At 39.7% G+C, this 19440-nt stretch overlaps 1 protein-coding gene across 1 annotated transcript in view; it reads left to right on the top strand.

Moving 5' to 3' along the window:
- EPB41L4A (erythrocyte membrane protein band 4.1 like 4A) overlaps positions 1–19440 on the top strand; it is a 132881-nt gene that overhangs the window by 108509 nt on the left and 4932 nt on the right. Inside the window, exons 16-21 of the mRNA XM_026059900.1 lie at positions 208–255; positions 4401–4478; positions 10536–10655; positions 16991–17038; positions 17678–17746; positions 18636–18746. Of these exons, the coding sequence (XP_025915685.1) occupies positions 208–255; positions 4401–4478; positions 10536–10655; positions 16991–17038; positions 17678–17746; positions 18636–18746 (474 nt within the window). The remainder of the gene's footprint in view (positions 1–207; positions 256–4400; positions 4479–10535; positions 10656–16990; positions 17039–17677; positions 17747–18635; positions 18747–19440) is intronic.

The following is a 19440-nucleotide window of genomic DNA, read 5'->3' on the forward strand; positions in this document are numbered from 1 at the left end:
CAATGAGAGCTTGAATGGGATCATGCCTTTGCAGGTTATTGTAGAGGTGGCCTGCAAAGTTTAAAACAAGCACATGCCCCTTTTTTTCTACCTTAAATCCTACTAAAAAAAACCTCTGTGAAGGTTTTGTTGGAAAAGATGGGTGCTTTTTTGTATTCGTGTTAAGTGACCCAATGGTATTTCATTAAAACTTCCTTAATGTCATAGGAAAGCCCAAAACAGTGGCGAAGATTCAGATTTAAAGCAAAGGAGAAGGTAAATATATAATCTATAGCAGTGATGAAATGATAACTAAGGTACTGATCATATTTTAGTTCCCTGCATTCCCTCCCTTCCTTCCCTCCTCCCTCATCCTCTTGAATGTTTAAAAGGCTTTTTGTGTTCTACCCATAAATGTTTTTCTTTCCTGCCATACTTTTGCTAAAATGCTCTATAGTGTAACCTCATCACAGCACAAATTCATAAAAGGTACACATTGTTACTACACCATGCTAAAAGTAGTTTGTGGAAGCTTCCTGAAGGCTTGTCTGCAACTTGAAAGTCAATTCCCGAGGTTGGAGGTTTTGGGTTTTACATCTGCAGGACCGAAGATTTTGTTCTGACTTCTCTAACCTGTCATTCTACTTTAATTAACCTGTTTTGAAAGTGAGTAAATTGATATTTGAGATGAATTGTCCTGCAAAAAGGTGTGGGTATAGAGGCATATCTATTCTGATTCAGCTTCTTACAGTCTTCTCACTGTCTTACACATTTTTGCTGCATTTTTTTTAAACTTGTTTTTTTCCTGTGCGGTCTTGACTGGATGTCACACTTCCAAATAAAATGCTGGTGTGCGATTAGGTATGCACTTTCACAACTCAACTTTTGACAAATTCTTTTTTCTGGAGTTCTCTAGTATCACATCTGACTGCTCTGACTTTGCAGTTCTGTTGAGACAGTGCAGTTCATTTTGGTGTCAGAGTCTGTTGAATCTTGTGAAGGAGAGGAAACACTCCCAGGATCTGATTCACTGCTGCAGTGCAGGAAAGGAGCTCTGGCACAGTTATAGAAATCTCAGGGACAATCACAGGAAGTCAGGGAGAAAGCTCACATACTTTGCACCTATTGTAAGACAAAAGAGTAACTTTTTGAAGGATATTGCCATTACGCTTTGTCTTTGATAGTCCCGTAGTGGATGACCAGAAAATAAAGCAGAGAGGATTTAGTTAGACATCTCAAGTGGAAAACCTCAGGACTCAGGAGGGACCTCTTCCCGAAAGCTCTGTCTGCTATATTACATTACAAATGTGCGTGTTTGTTCCAGACACCAGAATTGTATGATGGAATAGACTTTCTTGACTTTCTTCACCTCCTCACAATTTGGCTACCCTCCTTTCATTTTAATCAGAAAAGGGCTGTACCAGAATATGAACCCTATGTCAGTTGGTTCTCTGAAATACCAAATCCTGCAACCTCCCAGGCCCATAGTCCCCTTGTGGGCTGTGTATGTTCTGCCTCTCTTGCCTAACTGGCAGTGCCTTCCTTCCTGCTCCTTGTGGCAGACCATACAGGGGCACCATCCTCAGTATCTCAAATATGTTGCATGACCAGGAAAGGATGAGAAAAAAGGATGAAAAGATGTAATGGTCAGAGATCAGGATAATCCCATATGTTCCTGCACTTGATTTAGGAAATTGCCTTTATTTCCATTTTTAGTATTTTATTCAGTTCAGTAAAAGCTGATGTTTAATATGTGGTGAAAGCATATATAATGACAGCTAACAGAGTAGCTGCCACTCAGCTGACAGCTCAGCAGCCCTGCTCTCTCTCTGCAGGTGCTTTCCTGACAGGGAACACAAGTTAATTTGTTGTACAGTTCTAAAGATGGATTAGATTTTCATTCCTGAAAAGCTAGAAAAGGAGTTATCTTGAATTTGAGCAAATTAGGATTTTTATCTTGCAGTTTTCCTGCCACAGTATGCTTTTTGATGCTTTTGGGAATTAATACTTGAAATCACAAGAAATGTGAAAGAACAGTGTTGCTCTGATGACCTAGGAATGTGGAGAGTTGAGATTTGTAGGAAATAATAATATTTTATTGGACAACCGATAAGATTCGGAGCATATAAGGTCTGCTGCAGTTCTAGGGCATTCATTGCTCTCTGAACTATTTGAACACACTTGAGCCAGTGTCTTTTGGACACTGTCTTTTGTTCCTGCTTCTTCCTTTGCAATAACATTTTTCTTTAGAAACGTACATCTCTCTTATCCACACTTTCAGCTTCACCCAGAAATATCCATTTTTACCTGGGAAACTGGCTATCTTGAGCCTCTTAGTGGTTTTAACATGTAAAATTCATGGGTGGGGAGGTAGGAAGGGTTCTGCTTCTCTTCTGGAGAAATTTTGCTTTTACAAGCCTTATCCTTGCAGACAAGCTGGGTTGAACTCTAGTTTCCTAGGCTTTGGTTGTCCTGTTATTCTAAAATACTTCTGTTTGAATGGGAAGTGTTTGAGTGAATGATTTCCCGTTGTCCCTAGCTTGGGAGAGAGGTGAGACCAGCCTCCTTTCTGAGCTTTTGATTCCATAGACTCTGAGGCATTCAATGACACGGCAATTTTACAAAACTTTACCATACTTCACAGCTATAGGGGCAGATTCACGAGCCTGTCAGCTCTGACAGAAGGACGCCTATAACAGTGTCTTAGTTTTCAAGGCAGAGGCTAGAATGATGTGTCCCTGACGCGTTATGACACTGAGGAGGTCAGTGCTTTAGCTACTGTGTTTCCTAGGTAATCTCTCCTGTCTTCCTCCTCGCCCTTTGAGCTCTTCTTCCTGAGCGGTCAGACCACGTGGTGAGCAGGTGCTCCTCAGGAGCATCCAGCCTTGGCATGAAACACTTCCACTTACCTGTTACCAACTCCTGATGAGCGGCCTTCACTCTTCAGCTTATCTGAGGGGTAGTTTAACAAGTCTGCTCTCTTACCCAAGTGGCTCATCAAAGAAAAGAAAAAGCCAGGAGGAATAAGATCATCTGCGTCTCTGTCAGTGGCAACAGGAGTCATCTCCTTTTCTTTCTTATTTCATATCCAGAGATCTCAGAGCAAAACTTTTACTTTCCATTGCAGCAAAATGCAGAGAAATGTATCTTTCTTTTGAGGCATTCTGAGACCATCATCACACTAGGTGAAGAACAGTCCAAAACAGTTTTTATTAACCCCAGTGATCCTCTCATATGGTGCCATTTTTTTAGGATCTAGCGCAGCAGTACAGTAACAAAATCCTGGTTTCTAGAACCAAAGCGCTGACAGCTGGTCTGTCTGCTCCAAAATGTCGATCAGTGGCAATCAGGGATTTAAAGCTTTTAGCTAGTAGTTGCCAAGCACTTCTCCATGCTGACAGGAGCTTGCCTGTAGGTAGGCATATCCCCGTGACTCCAGCTCCAGGATAAATTCTCCTAACAGTTATAAAGATGGTGATACTTTCTTCTTGAAGTTCAGCTGTTAGTGTTGTCTCTCTACTTTTGCATCAGCTTGTTCCACTAGTCTGTTTCAGTAATAAATAGTCAGAGCCATAAATGTCACCTTTCCATTTGAAGCTTYGCAATCAGAGGTGATATAGGAGGCAGTGCTTTATTTCCCTTTCCCTCACATGGCGCACCATCTCTGTAGCTCTGCCTCGAGTCATCTCAAAGCTGTGCTGATGCATCTGCCAGCCTGTGCACCTCAGCCTTTCTCTATTTATGAAGACAAGCAGAATCACAGTGTTTGGTGGTATTTCCTCCATACCGCCTGACACTTGGAAAATGACAGGAACTTGCAGAAGCCAGATGGAAGCTGAAGTAAATAGAAAAAGAGAGATGTGGTGAACATTTTAGTTTGCTTGCCAATGCCAAAATTACTGTGTAGCTTCTGTTGGATGTCCCACTGTATGGAATAAGAAAAATGGCAGAATGCATACAGTTTAAAGGCAAAACATTTCACATTTCAAAGCAATGTTTCACTGTGGCATATGCGCAAAGAATGCTGAGAGCTTAAATGAAAAAATACAAACACAGTGCAATGATTCAAAAGGAAAACAGCACTCTCCTGAAAGTGCTTTCTGGGTGCAGTACCTTTAAAGCAGTTATTCTTAATTAATTAATGAGAAAAAGACAATAAGACTCTCAGGTTTAGACAAGCCCTCTAAACTCTTCCTTAATCCTGATTTTCCTAATAACATCTTCTCAATATTGTTCATTCCTTTAGAATTTTGGTACTTCTGTAACGCTGTAACAGTAGAAAACTAGTGGCAATGAGCACTTCTCATTTCTGTTTTGTAAGTTGTAAGGTATTAATAGATAAATTGATCTTGAGAGAGAGATGAACTAAAATATGATTTGTATGCCTAGTTCCTGAACTACATTGCTTTTCTCCTCTGCAGATCTCGGTCTCGTTGTAACACCAGCAGTGGCAGTGAATCAGAAAATTCTAACAGAGAACACCGGAAGAAGAGAAACAGGTGACCATTCTGTATTTTAGACATAGAAAAACAGATGGAGCATGGGCTCTTCTGTGATAGCTCTGCTAAAAAAACAGCAACAAAAAAAMCACCTAACGTTTTACTTGTATACAGTCCTCCTGAGGTAAATAGTTACCAAAGTACATAAACACTATAGATGGGTGCAGTCATCCTCGTGTTTGGGAAGAGCTCATTAATGAATTGTAAAATCAAATACTGGTACACATTTATAAGAGACTTGAAATACTAATGCAGATAAAATGGATAATGGTGATAATATGATATTCACAGCATGTACTTCAGCACCTCAAAAATTTCATATGTAAAATTCTAGCAGAAAATAAGCTTTTGAGAAGAATCCTCAGTGTTTGTGAAGGGATCTACAACTCGTTGTTGTTTTTAAATACATATATTAAATTTTGGAAAATATTCTTTTTTTCCAAAATGTGAAGTGTGGGCCTAAACCCAAAATGTGTACAGTGTCAGCTTTTAATAGGATAACAGCAGTTAATATTGAGTAATGCTAGCGAGTTTTTTTTTTTTTTTTTTWATGTTTATTTTACTTCTTGCTGACAAGAGAAGCCTGGTATAACAACTGACTGATTGTAGCAAATTTTTCCTTTAAAGCAGCTACTTTTGTTTCACATGTTGAGATAACAACATTTTTAGAGTTGTTTATTAAAACTGATTTTTTTAAAGCCCATAGAATTGCTTCATATTGCATAAACAAAACATAGGAGAACTGTCATTTGACAAAGAGGAATTGTTTAATGCCGATTTCTGAAAAGCTCTCTGCACAAGCTGCCATAACTGCTTGTTGTTTCTCATGCAGTGCTGTGAGTGATAAATGATTCTGAGATATTTCAAAGCTTTTGGAAATAGTTATGTGCTAGATATGTTAAAGCAGTGGGATGTGCCTTGTTTGTAAAGTGCTACAGAAGTATGTAGTATAATAATAATTTAAACGTGACTTGCAATAGGTAGAGATGCTAAAAAAAAAAACAAACACCACATTCAGAAAAGGCTGGTATGAAGCATAGCTGAGCCATGAGATTTCTTTTGAATTTACTTAAATCAGAGCAGAGTCTTGCAAGATACTTGGATACAATAACCTAATGTGTGTGAAAGATTTGTTTTCCTGTCAGAGCTCTGAAGTTTGAATGAAATACTGAGTTTAGTTTCAGTGGTCACTAGGTAAATAGTTTTTTTTCCCCATGAAACTTGTCGTTCAGAAAGCTACACAAGCAACTGAAGGAAATTAGAGACTGACCACAAGAATGTTTTTAAGAGCTTCTTGCAATATAAGGAATGAATTGTAAGAAGGATTAAGTAGGGCTTATCATTTTTTGAAGAATAAAAGAACCTTTACCTACCCTTCTTCAATTCCTGCCAAAGTACTTAAAGTTAAAAAGAAAAAAAAAAAAGACTTCATATGGTTAGTGGGTGTTTTTATATTGTTTGACATTTTCAGGAATGTAAGATATATGAAAAAATGTTAATGTTGCAGAATTTCTTACCCCTAGGTGGTCACTTGAAACAGACCAGATCAAAAGTCATTTCAGTGTTACTGTAAACAAGCACAAAATGAGCTGGACATCTGAGACTTGCTCCTTGTCATCAGGTGCATGAAAACCACCAGTCATAATGAATTTCTGCATTTTGTTAGCAGCCACAGGAGGAATATAACACACTGAATGGGCACAGGCATTTGAATTGCTTTCTTGTTAGAAGAGGTGAGCCAGTACTAACAGGGTTAAATGCAACAATACAGGGAAGCTTGCACAGCTATTACTCAGGCTTTATCTGTTGCGTAGGTTAATACAAATTTATTTTCCAGTACTGTAATCAGGCCCATGGCCCAACCAGACACAAAGTTGTGCTGTTTGTGATTGGGATAAAATGCCTGATTCTCACATTATCCAGAAGAATCTGATTCTGATCACAGAAAAGTAGAATATATTGTTCACATGAGAGGAGATCACTGTGAAGTAATTATCAGATGAAAACAAATCTGTTGGGAAAAACAGAAACACAGTTGTGACCTTCTGAAGGTAAAACAGTGGGAAAAGGCTGGAGCAAAACTGTTTTTTTAATCTCAGTCAGCCTTTGAGTTTTCAGTTCATCTTATGAATATTTTATTCTGAGCAAATGTTCATAAGTAATTGAAAAAGAACCTATGATGAGCATATTTCAATCATAGAAGAAACACAATTGCTTTTTTTAATGCTATGGTCAAAATTTATTGTATGGATAAAAATATCTTAAAGTAGTAGACAGTGTGTACTGGAAAATAGTCTTCCACTTGGTTATACTTGGAAGATCCATCACATCTGTAAATAAGTGGTAGCTGCACACTCAAATATATTTTGAATGGGATTTCAGGAATCAGATAAGTCCTCAGTGTTGCTTGGTTTAAGAACTCTCTCAGGGAGATACATAGCAAGAAATCACTGTAGGGGACAATAGACCTCTAAGTTCTAGTGCAGAAAATTTATAGGCAGAGAAGGCTGAAAAATGGAGAAAGTCTGAAAGTTAAATGATTTTTTCACATCAGTTCTTTCAAAAAAATATGTGAACATATGTATAAAACTGATGTAAATTTATTTAGGAGGGAAAAGAAATGCTAAAAGGAGAATGAGATTACAATGTGAGCATGTGTAGAGGACTGAAGCAGAAGCAGAATGAAATACCTGCAAGTCTGATTTCAACTGTATGAAATTTTACAAAATTTCTGGCTCAGATTTCTGCTTTCTCTTGTCTACAGCTAGGACATTGCCCATTTAATACCCAATGCTAAAACTTTTCAGTGACTTTTTACAAGAAGCAAAAACTGTAGTATCTTGAGTTTCACCAACTAAAGGTTTAATTTCCATTTTTTAAATTTTAGTTCCATAAGAAGTTATGCAGGGGAAATATACTGTAGTATAATAGAATGGAAATAAACCTCAAAGAAATAAAATCTCATTTTACAGTGGTCCCAGATTTGGGGAAAGCACTACTGCCTGCCTATGTTCCTATCAAAGAGCAGGGTTTTGCTGTAGCACTCTTTTCATCTTCAGTCTTCCATATCTAAGGAGGGGAATGTCTAAAGGTAGCCACGTACATCTGTATGCTGAACTCGCTGTTACTGAACCCAAATGTCCAGGGTGAGGTGCAGTCATCATCTAAAGATTGTACGCACCTGATATGAAAATATGGACTCCTCTAGAGACAGTGTAAGGCAAAAGAGTCAGTGAAGCACATTTAAAAGAAGAACCTAATGAAGACTTAAAATCTCTGCATGATGGAATCAGTGTGGTCTAACCAGAGGCATATCTATTAATGCACTCTTATCCCAGCATCAACAAAGATTTCTTTACTGTAACCATCTTATACCAATGGTACTGATAATGTTTGGGTTTTTTTCTTATTTATTGCTATGTTTTGTTTAAAAAATGGTCTTGAAATGACACTGAACAATGTAATTTGAATTTTTGTTGGTTCCAGCTGAATTTTGCTGGAAACCGTGTATATTGTTGCCAGCTATTATGTTCTCTGAAGTCATTTCTTCTTTAATTTTGTCCTTCTTTACCTTTAGAACAGGGAGACTTTTAGCTGTGCAGAAGAGCACTTTTCTGTTATCACTGCAAATTTGTTCCCTCGTAGCCCCAAAGGATTCCATTAGTAGAATGGCCCAGAGCAGAAATGATGTGTTTACTCCTTTAGTGAGAGGTCATTCATCAAAAGCAGGTTGACAAAGTGTGTGGTCAGCGTAGAAGTGTAATTTCCAGTGCTTGTTGGGGAGGTGCAGAATCTCAGGTGCTCTGTGCCGGAGCGTGGACGTCGTGCTCCTCCATGTTGTGCAGGTCCTTTGTTCAGCATGGGTAGTTCCCAGTTATTTTATGGCCAGCATCCGAATGCCTCCTTCAGAGCACAGCTGTCTGCTTGACCTGTTAGGTGCTATTCCTTGAGGGGGACTGGGCAAGGTACCGTCAGATGGGCAGAAGCAGCGTCCAGCACAGTAGTTCTGATCTGGCAGCCCTACACGTTCTTTCTGTGCAGGTTTAAGTGACTGCCATATGTGCAAGGCAGTTGATACTGTTTATACCATGTGAGGGATGATTGCTGTCTCCACAAATTGGATTATTCAGGATGAAAATCATAATTCATTACTTGTTGCTGTGTGAGTTCTTGTGTTAAATCTGTAGATAGGAGCTTATGTTAATCCATGTCACTAGCAGATTACAGGTTGAAAAAGACTTGCTTAGAAATCAAAACCTGATGCTGCAGTCTACTCTAGATGCTTGGTGCCATTTGGTAGAGTGGTGAGGGTTTACAGTAGTTGGGGATCCAGCTCAAAATTCATTACGCATGTGAGAGAAGATCTGATCAAAGGAATAGCGGTGGCCTGCTTAGCCAGTTTAGCCCGATACAATTCCAAACTCGGCTAGAAAGGCAGAGAGGTAGTGAAGAGCAATAACAATAACACGCTTTGCATTTCCTAGGGAGTAAAGTCTCCGCTGTAATCCAGTTATCTCTGTTGGTTTGTTTGTTTTACCTGTCAGTCTTCCCATTCTCATTACGCCTCTCTGGTTTCTTCAATATGCCAGTCACGCTGTCATACCAGACAACCTGCTCTTAGAGTGATATTTTCCAGGGTTGTTTCTAAATTTTTGCTGGGTTTTAAATTCACGGCTGTGACCAAACACAGCCATTTGTTCCACCTTAGCATCTTATCACGACAGTCATACCTGCATCCCCCAAACTGAGAGGCTCCTGTAGAGTCTCGAATAGCCAAACAGTGGCACGTTGATCATTCTGGCTAGTTGTGGCTTTACAGAATTAGCTCAGTCTGCTGTTGAACAGGCCGAGTTTATAGGATTTTGGCATTTGCTTTAATCTGTACTACGCTCTGATGATGGATTCATGGATTTATTTAAAAAAACAACAAATCATATCCCATCTGAAAATAGCCTAACATTGGAATCTCTTAGTTCTAAAGAATTTGGATCTTTTAATGATATGAAATAATTTACAGGATTGAGGATTTCACCTTCCCTTCTGCCTCTTGAATTCAGCTACTGCTGTAGTTACTAGCTAATCTGACCCTCGGAAGAGAAGGTTTTCCTGTCAGAGATTGGCTCTTTTGCTTTACACTGATCTGCTTTGGGGAGGCTTGGATTTCAGTGGCTTTCTCCCCCCTCAGTTTTTTGCCACTCTCTGTCACATCAATAAAATGCCAAGATTATCTGTGTCTCTTTGGAAGGTGGATTTTGACGCCTTCGTGGTGGGTTTTTCCCTCTCCTTTGGATCGAGCAGGGTGTTCCCTGGGCCAAAGGGAGGGCTGCAGGCGTTGCTGAGCCTCAGGTGGAGGGGGCAGTTGTTCAGGCGTTTCAGGATGGGGCAAGCAAGGCCTGGCGAGGAGGCACCGCGCACAGCCGCACAACTGCAGACAGGAGCCAGAGGCACAGCGGGCAGGGCGGCACACAGGTGATGATGACAGGGTGCTGTGTGCCCGGGGCAATGTGCACGGCCCGGGCCAGGGGCTGCAGGTGTCATGGGCTGTTTCGCAGGTCAGGGCAAAGGGAGCACTTCCTCTGAATGGGAGCCTGCTCAGGCGTCCCTGGGGGATTTTCCCAAGGTCCCACGAAGGCGCCTGCTGCAACAACGTGTTTGGAAAAAGTTGCAGCCTTGTATCACAATATTGGACCTCTACTTGCTGTAGGTGAGGTGAACTTGAAAAGCTAAATAGAGTAAGGAAAAAATTCCAGCCGTTTGGCTTGGGCCAAGAAGACAATTTGAATTCAAGTTGTAGGCCTGTTTTTACTGGCTTAGAGTTGATTCATCTTTGTCCTTAGCTATTTCTAAATAACAAATCAATTGAATTATTTTTGATACAGGTTCTTATGTTTTAATATATTTTGGGAACATTAATGGACATTATAAATATAGGAAGATAAAAAGTTAAAATATTGCATAATAGCAGCTGGTATTCTGCAAGGAAAAAAATACCCGTTCTTTCCTCAGAACGTCCTGGGACAGAGACCTTGAACTAAAGTCCTGCTACTTGTTTTGCAGGTTACGGCAAGAGAATGACATGGTTGACTCAGCTCCTCAGTGGGAAGCCGTGCTGCGGCGACAAAAGGAGAAAAACCAGGCAGATCCAAACTACCGTCGATCCAGGCACAGATCTCGATCGTACGTAAAATTAGCCCACTTTCACTTGAAAACTAGACTATCTCCAGTGTAGTTATTCCTCTCAGGTGCCCAGGAACAACAGCTTTCACTTGGCGTATTCTCACACTGGCAGATTTGTCTTTTTGTGGTCTAACTCCTTTGCTATAGTGGTTTGTATTTGAGGGTACAAGTAATGCAGAATAGGCTCTGTAACAGATTTGGACAGTAACTCACACCATCACCTTGGATGAGGTATTGGACTGTTTTGTGGCTCACTGAACCTTAATTCTGTAATGAGGACAATGATGCCCCTACTATGTGCAGCATCTCTGCAAAAACATTCTGGTTTTGTGTGAGAGGTGCAGGCATTTTTGTGAAATGTGTGTGCGTTTCTTTAATCAGCATAATCTCTGCAGCGTTGTTCCAGATGAGCCCAGCTACTGAAGTCTCCATGTCAAATTACCATTTGTAAGCAGCAGTCAGTGATTTATTACGTCCTCATGTCAGGATTTCCAAGATAGGGCCATGTTGCTAGGCAGTGCCATTCCTACTGATAGCCATTCCCCACGTGGTGAAACTGTCAGTATCTAAAATTAATTCTCTCAAACGAATGAAAATACTGATTTTATTATGACTATGTTTCTTTTAATGGCATGTTTTTGGGTGTTTAGACACATTGTTTTGGATTGTATTTGTTTCCAGCCTAATGTGCCCCCCAAGAAACCACGTAGCGCAGTATCAGTGTCAGGGAGCCCCAGGGCCAGGGCCGGGCRATGTGTTGAAGAATGCCAGGAGAGCAGCTGTGAGGCACAGGGAGACCAGGCAGAATAGCAGTCTTTGAAACTATATCCCCACCCTCACTGCCTTGCTAAAATAGATGAATTGTCCAGCGCGGAAGCCTATGGCTTAATGTGTGATCACTGTAACCCAGTATAATCACTTAACATGGCTACTTTTCTTCAATGTCTTTTTTTTTTAATTTATCTTCCATGTTAAGACTGACTAACAGAAACTGTAATGCCTTGAATTGCTAAATTTTTTTCCTTTAGTAAGCATTTTAGTACAAAGAATAATGAAATATTTGTAACAAAATACTAGGATGCAGATTTGAATCTCTTCAAGAACTTTGGCTTTGCTGCATTTCCTGAGCAGGAAGAAGTGCCCAGGGGTTCCTGACATTCCTGTGCGTGCATGGTGTTAGGGGAGAGCAAGGATTCCTGCTTTTATTGACCCATGGACACAAAAGGAGAAGGGATAGAAATCGCTGCCTTGAGCAAAATGCAGTGAATGCTGCTTGTCCCTTTTTAGTTCCTCATACAAAGAACATACTTAGCCTCATGAAGGGAAGGATGATTCTCCCTGATTTAATCAGTGAAATTTTATTATAGCTAAGTGGGAAGTGGAATAGTAATTTTCACTGTCAGCCCCCCCATTCCCAATAAGCCTCTAAATGAAGGATGAGGGGAGGAAGGAGGAGGTTCAGTCTCTTAGAAGATTGTGTTGATATAGCTAAATTTAAAATATATTAAAAAAAMCCACTTATTTGTGATTGGAAAGATTTATTTGCCCCATTTCTGAGAAAATCAGCTGCAAGCATATTAAAAATGTGCACCATATTAAGTATATGGCTATTTAATTCTTACCTATTGAAACTGTAATCTGCATTGATGTTTCTGGTATTAAAATCCACTGGAGTTCTGTTCTCATAGTTACCCACGTTGTTAGAACCCATTTTTGTCTCCACCTTCATAGCTCACCATTTTRCTTCCTTTATGAGAAATAGTATTTGTTATTAAAATTCCAAATGTTGGAATTTCTACTTTTACTGGCTTTGTACAGACCTGTTCACTCTCAACTGCACAAAAGTCAAATATTATTAGGTGTAATTGTAGGATGATACACTACTAAAAACCAGCAATATTAAAACTCACTTGTATTGAAGGCGCAAATATAACAGATTGTTTGATTTACAGTTTTGTACTATATACAGAAAGTGCTATAAACTAGGAAATGCGCTCAGTTTATGAGTGCATGGCTAGATGAAATTTATAGCCAATGTTTTTTCCCTCCTTGTGCCAAGTAAGTTTTATTGCTTGGACAGCACAGGCTCCCTCTTGCGGCTAACAACTTAAAAAATTCATTTTATCTTCCCTCCAGAAAATACTAGCCAGCACAGTGATATTCTGGACTATATTTTTTTGAAATTACTATTGGCAAAAGGCGTGTAGGTGTAGTGTCTTTTGTAACAAGGCAAGGTCCTAGAGAAAGCAAAGAAAGGAGGAAACCCTGAAAAATTTGGGTAACTCCTCATTTCTCTTCTCTCCCATATTGTGATAGTGATGAATATACTCTTCACTTTTGTGTGCCTCCCTGAATGTATGCAAGTATGAGCTGAAAAGGATAATGTGAATTCCTTTAAAGGTGCTTTAAAAAAAAGTCTGGTAAAAGGCTTTTAACTGTTTGAGCAGTCAAATCAAACAAGATGGATAAACCCTAGCTGCAGTAGGTTATAGGAGCATTTATTTAGTTTAGTTCAGCTCAGCTGTTTGCTTACATGATTGTATGCATGTTAGAGAGAAGGGAAACAAGTAAATCCCTAGGATGTAGGGTATGGTCATTTTTATTTTTAAATCTGGACATATGGTCACGTCAATTTGCACATTTAACAATTGACACAAAACCTTCATTTTAATAATACAAATAAGTCTTTCACATTAAGTTACTTATTGCTGTCAGCTTAATTAGAGGTTCACCTTGGAAGCCTGAAGTAAAGGTTGAAATATTTGTTACCATGTCTGGCACACTGCATTTCATTTGTTTGATAATGAGTGATATTAATCACTGTTGGTGAGTGGGGGGGTGGGATTCTCCTTGGTCTCGGGAATAAAAATATTTGACAAGAATTTGACCTTTCTTTCTTCTAAAGGAAACAGCAAATATAGAAAGCTTCCAATTCTAGTTCTATGGGGTTTATTTTCAAGAGTTCAAGTAAAACATCTGCATAGCCAAAGGGCTTTTTAAATTAAGAAGAATGGCCATTAAAATTCCATGGCTATTTAAATTTACCATTTGTGAATCATGAAATCAAATCAAATTATTAATAAGGGTGCAGATGCAGACATAAAAAATAATGTAGACCTTATTAACATCTAGGGTTGTTTGAGCTTGTAAAAACCAAATAATAACAAAAAAAAAACCCTGGAGGCTCACCACTTACTGTGAATTCCCATTAGGTTTCTTGCGCGTTAGAGAATCTGATTAGCTTACAAATTGTCCAGAAGCTATTATCTGTTCAAAATATGATTCAGATACTGCAATAGGACAATCTGAATATATATTATCTGTCCAAACTCTGGATGTTGATACAATTCACAATAAAAAAGTGAAAAGAGTGTGAAAGAGGGATTGCGATCTGACATTAAAGATTTAATGGAAGGATCTCCTTGTTATGTGTTGTTGAGAACTTCACAAACATGAATTTCCTATTCAGTAGTTACAATAGCTACATTTCACCTTAACAAGGCCTCTCTTTTTATAAGCCTTTCTTCATTTTAGAGTGATAGTGTTCCTGCTGTCTTCAAAGGAAGCACCATTGGGCCTTTGGTGCAAAAATGCTTGTATTAAGATACACTAGTTGTATTATATTTCTGGGTATTCATTTGTGGGGAGTTAATTTGAATAAATGCTGTGAAGTTATCCCAATATCATAACACTTCTTAAACTGGTGGAAGATAGATAATGTCAAGATACAAATTCCTAAAAACAGTTTGCTCTGAGCAATGACTGTGTATAGCTCCTTTCCTTCATGCTTTTTTTCATGAGATGCCATATGTGGCTCTGCTGATATTTTACAGCGGTGGTTCCCTTATTAATGTAGTTGCAGGGTGGAAGAGGAGGAGGGAGAGGATGGGAGAGGTCACAGAATTAAACACCCAGAGTTGGCCATAGAAAGCAGGAGGCACAGTTCCTAGAAAATGGTGAGATGAAGGCGACTTCTTATTTAACCACTGTCTTCCCATGCTGCTCCCCGAGTTAGTATTTCTTACTGCAGGTGAGGCTGTGTGCCATGCTCGGTGACACCGGGAGTCCTGGGACCACATCCCGAACTGCTGTGTTTCCATGAATAAGTAAAAGCAATGAGCTAATCAGATGGGTTAGTGGCATGCACAATACCCTGCTTTGTGGGAACCCTGGCTTTGGGAGTGACCTTGGGGCTTTCCTTCCTCAGGCAAACTAGGGCTTGTAAGCATTACAAAGCCTCCCTGGAGAAGCTGACCTTTTCAGGGAGCTTTTGCATTCCCCACTGCCTGATTATGCAGTCTCAGCAGAGGATGCCTATCTTCCCAGCCCCAGGGTGATTGCAGAGTTTGCAGCTGCTATTTTGTGAGCAGAGGGTTGCATAGAAGCAGAAATCAATTCAAAGTTGAGGAGTGAAAAAGGCTGTTAAAAACCGCTGCATACCAAGCTTCTGCCTCAGGGGGTTAAAAATAACGTGAACTGATGTAAGAAGGGGAGTAAAAAGAAGCAAATGCAAGGAGAGAGAAGGAAAGAGGAGAAGTGAGAATCGGAGAAAATGAAATACGTTAAAGTAAACATGAACAAGCTACTCGTGGCTGTAGCTATTGCACCTGATGGCTGCGGGTGCCCTCATGAGGACCTGGCCCGGTGGAGCAAACAGCAGAGTGCTCTGACAGAGGAGAGGACTTGTTGGCGGGGGGTGGTGGCTCCGCGATGCTGCCTGGAAGGCCATCACCTGCATGAAGCCTGAGAATGTTATGTTATGGATTAGTTCATATTAGTCCCATTAGGGAATTACAAATGTGAAGTTGTTTCTTGCCTTTTTATCTCTCTCTGGTATTTTTACAGCATTAAACTAGGATCTTCCAGTACTTCTGCACCTGTGAAATCTAAAAAAATTATCATCTCTAAATAATCTGCTTCTATGCCATCTGTAAAACATTTATTGAAATACAGATGTCCCTGAACATTATTCCCAGACTGAAGTCTGGAAATAAGCCAAACATGTAATGGTGAAACAAAAACATAGTAAAACAATTAGTGATAGAGAATGGTTTGGAATTATTTCTGATACGGCTCTGTCACTGGGCAATGGAGAATCAATTTAATAGATACTTTACAACTAACTAAAAGGCAAAATTCTGCTCTCTTCCTTGATCTTCATTTAAATCTGTGGATTATATCATTCCAAAAGCATCTTTGACTATGATAGGTCCTTTTATTTAGAAAAAAAAAAAGAAAAAAGCTATATTAGCTGATGAAACTGTGACTTCTGTGGGAGCATTTAGGCATGCTGATCCTTTTGAAAGTTGCATCCTTTGCATCTCAGAGGATGTGGAACAGTCTATCTGTCCACACTGAATTTATATAATCCCAGTGATAAGAGCGATCTGATCTCTTAATACTGTAGTCCCTGCCACTGTGTAAAGCGTATATTTAATCCATTAAGCTGCATGGTTTTTGGTGATTTCTAGGTGTAACTTCAGCAACAGTGGTGGTTTCGTGCTAACCTGAAATGAAATAGAAAAAGAAAGGACAATCCAGTTAGGAGACAGTATTTTCTGTAATTGCTGGAAGACATGAGGCATGTATTTCAGGCTTTCATTACTAAATCTCCGTGTCTGCAACAGAAAAATTACAGTTTTGGCTAAGCAATTTATCCATGAATGAAATACTTGCTAAAATATTTGTGTGTTTGTGTGCAATTGCTGTTGTTGTGTTTGTCCTAGATGTCGCAAAGTTAAAATATAAATGAACTGAGAAGAAACCTTACTTGCAAACCACTCGAAAGCCTGAGGCTAGACTGATCAGAGCTGAGCAAGGGCTCCTCTTTCCTGCTGCCCTCTGGGAATGAGCAGAGATTCCTGATGGCTTGGTCTGGCTGGCCCAGCCAACCCACTTCCTGCCCGCAAAGGGCTTGCTGGGCCACTCCAAGTTTCTCAGGGCCTTTTAAAGGAGTAATTCCAAAGCACATTGTCCTCAGCTGGGCCAGTGGCTGGGGGCTAAGGGGACAACGGTAGCTGGGCACAGCTTTGCCTTGCAGTGAGAACTTGTTCTGTCATTAATATTTTGTGAATACTTTTGCTGAAGGGTAGTGGAACAGAAATTGTGATTTCACTCAGAGCCTCTCGTTCAAGAAATGTTTTTCAGTTCCAATAAATCAGTGAAGTTTAATGCATTTCCCAAGATAACAAACTTTAAAATTGAAGTCACTAGTGGATTACACTTGCCATAATTTCTTTGTTCAGAGTATGCTGTTAAAAGTTATTATTGAGCAGCAGTACCTCAGATGGTGGTTTTCACAGTTCTGCGTTTGTTGTTTTCCTTGGTCTTTATAGGAGAAGCCCAGACGTACAAGCTAAAGAAGAACTGTGGAAACATATTCAGTAAGTACTGTCCTCAGAGGGTCTGACTAACCACTGCATTGCCCCAATATAGTTATTCACACCCCTTGCACTGGGGCTATAAAGCGTTATGTTCTGGTTTGGTTATGTGCCACAGTACATTAATTACACTGGTGTAAATTACTTTACTTGGCTGTGCCTAGAAGATACTTCAGACAACTGAATACAGGTGACCATCATATGTTGATGAATTAAAGAAAAATGCAGTGTTTTAAACAGTCTTCCTGTGGGGCTTCCAAAATGTCCTTGGTTTTAATACTGACATTTTTAGGATGAGGTCCCTTATTCTATTATACATATTACTACCAAATAGGGAGAGAATAACCTATTCCAAGGAATATTCAATGTTCAGTATTCACAATATTCATGTATATTGTGAAGCAATGAGATCAGGCTGCAAGGCGGTGTGAGTCGAAGATGGAATAGGAYGCGATATGCAGTTGGAGCAATCAGGGTGAAGTTAGACATTTCTTAATAGGTTTCCTGTTTTGATGTCAAGATGTTTTCAGCCCTGAAGCTAGCTTGTTTAAATAGATCTTTCCAACCTAATATAATAAAAAATGAATGGTTATGCAGTTGCTAGCTACTGTAATGTTATTTACTTTGCCTAATCCTTTCTAGGAAGGAACTTGTGGATCCATCTGGCCTGTCTGAGGAGCAATTGAAAGAAATCCCATACACTAAAATAGAGTGAGTTTATGTCAGGATTTTTCTTTGTGAATATAAAAGCTCACTTTTCTTTTTTTACTGTGAACTCTGTCATACTGAAATAGGAGGGGGCTACACATAATCCATAAGCTTTTATCCTCTCAGAATGCTTATCAAGGATGGGTTGGGTGAGGATAGTAAATAATTTTTAAACCTAACATTTTCCCTTTCCCAAATACAAAAAGAATCATCTTCATCTGTCCCTATGCCACTCACTCATCAGCCTGCTATATGTCTATATGTTCTGTATGTCTTCCTATGCCACCCATCAATCTGTTCTATATGATATACAGTACACAACAGGGAGAATTGAATACAAGCAAAAAACCTATTTCTTTCCTAAACTTCTGCTTCCATTTAAATTTTATTCTGATCATCTAAAGCACTGTTTGGTCTGCTCAACCCCTTTTCCCTGGCTTATCATGGGCAGCTGCCAGGGCATAGCCATTTCCTTCAGAACAGACATTTATTTTACCATGATAATTGCCCATTTGGGATGCCATGTGTTAGTGCAAGCAGCTGCCTGTGACAGAAACGGGATCCATTTATATTATAGTGTTCTTCCACAGCACCTTTAACAAAAAAAGACTGATGTTAAAGTTGCATATTTTAATACGTTCCTTATTAAACAGTTTCATTCTCAAACACAGACATGGCCATTTTAGTGACCTTTGCACTTTTCAAGCATTAACTTGTAAGTACAGACTCATAAGAAAAGCATCAGCCTTTTAAATTCAGACAGTGCAAGAAGCCATCTGTTATACTTTAATAAGAAACAGGAGGGTGTCTCAGTCTGAAGTTGTGTTTATTTTTTTTTGTGCCAAAGGTCTGATTTATTAATCTACTGTTGTGAATTTTGTTTCTCGCTTAGGACTCAAGGTGACCCAATTCGCATTAGACATTCACATTCCCCTCGAAGCTACCGTCACTATCGGCGCTCCCAGTGCTCTGATGGCGAAAGATCTGTTCTGTCAGAAGTGAAGTATGTGAAAGTGATTATTAGTAATGGGTTGTTTTAATAGGTCACAGATGTTCTTCAGAGATCGTGCTTAGATTAGAAGTGGCATATATGTGATTGCTGACRTAGGATTCAGGCAACCCTGTAAGCAGTAAGTCTTCAGAGCTAAATAACTCGATGAAGTGCAAAAACATTTGTAGTCTATTTTGAGCTGTGGAGACTTACTCCGTAGAAAGGGGGAAAAACTGAAAAACACAATCGAAACCTGCCCCACTCCTCAGAGGTAGGTCATGAAGTTGCCTAAGGGAGGAGAGCTCATATGAGTCACTTTCCAAATACCTACATCCTTAATGGAGTCAAGCTGTTCATCTGCAGGAGTGTGTTTCATGGGAACTCCAGTAACCACTCTTTAGCAATGGGTGGCTCAGTCTTTCCTAGAAGACCAATTTGTAAAGGGAATATCTATGAATGGAGAAGAAAAAGCCCCATTCTCAGTTATATTAAGGCCTGAAATGACAAAAGCAGTTCCCTGAAAATATTGTCCACTTACAGCCCCCCCACCCAGTACATAGCTGCATCACTTACTGTGCCCCCAGCATGAAGTACAGAGAAGTTAGTTAAGGCTTTGCAGGGGAGGCGCTCCTCTGCCTTGGGAGAAGGATGTCCTGGCCTTGCTGGATGGCTCCTATTCTCCATTCCTGTGCTGCCCACGGGAGGC

The sequence above is a fragment of the Apteryx rowi genome, unplaced genomic scaffold, assembly GCF_003343035.1.
Source record: "Apteryx rowi isolate R43461 unplaced genomic scaffold, aptRow1 scaffold_161, whole genome shotgun sequence".
In the NCBI taxonomy this organism is placed as follows: Eukaryota; Metazoa; Chordata; class Aves; order Apterygiformes; family Apterygidae; genus Apteryx; species Apteryx rowi.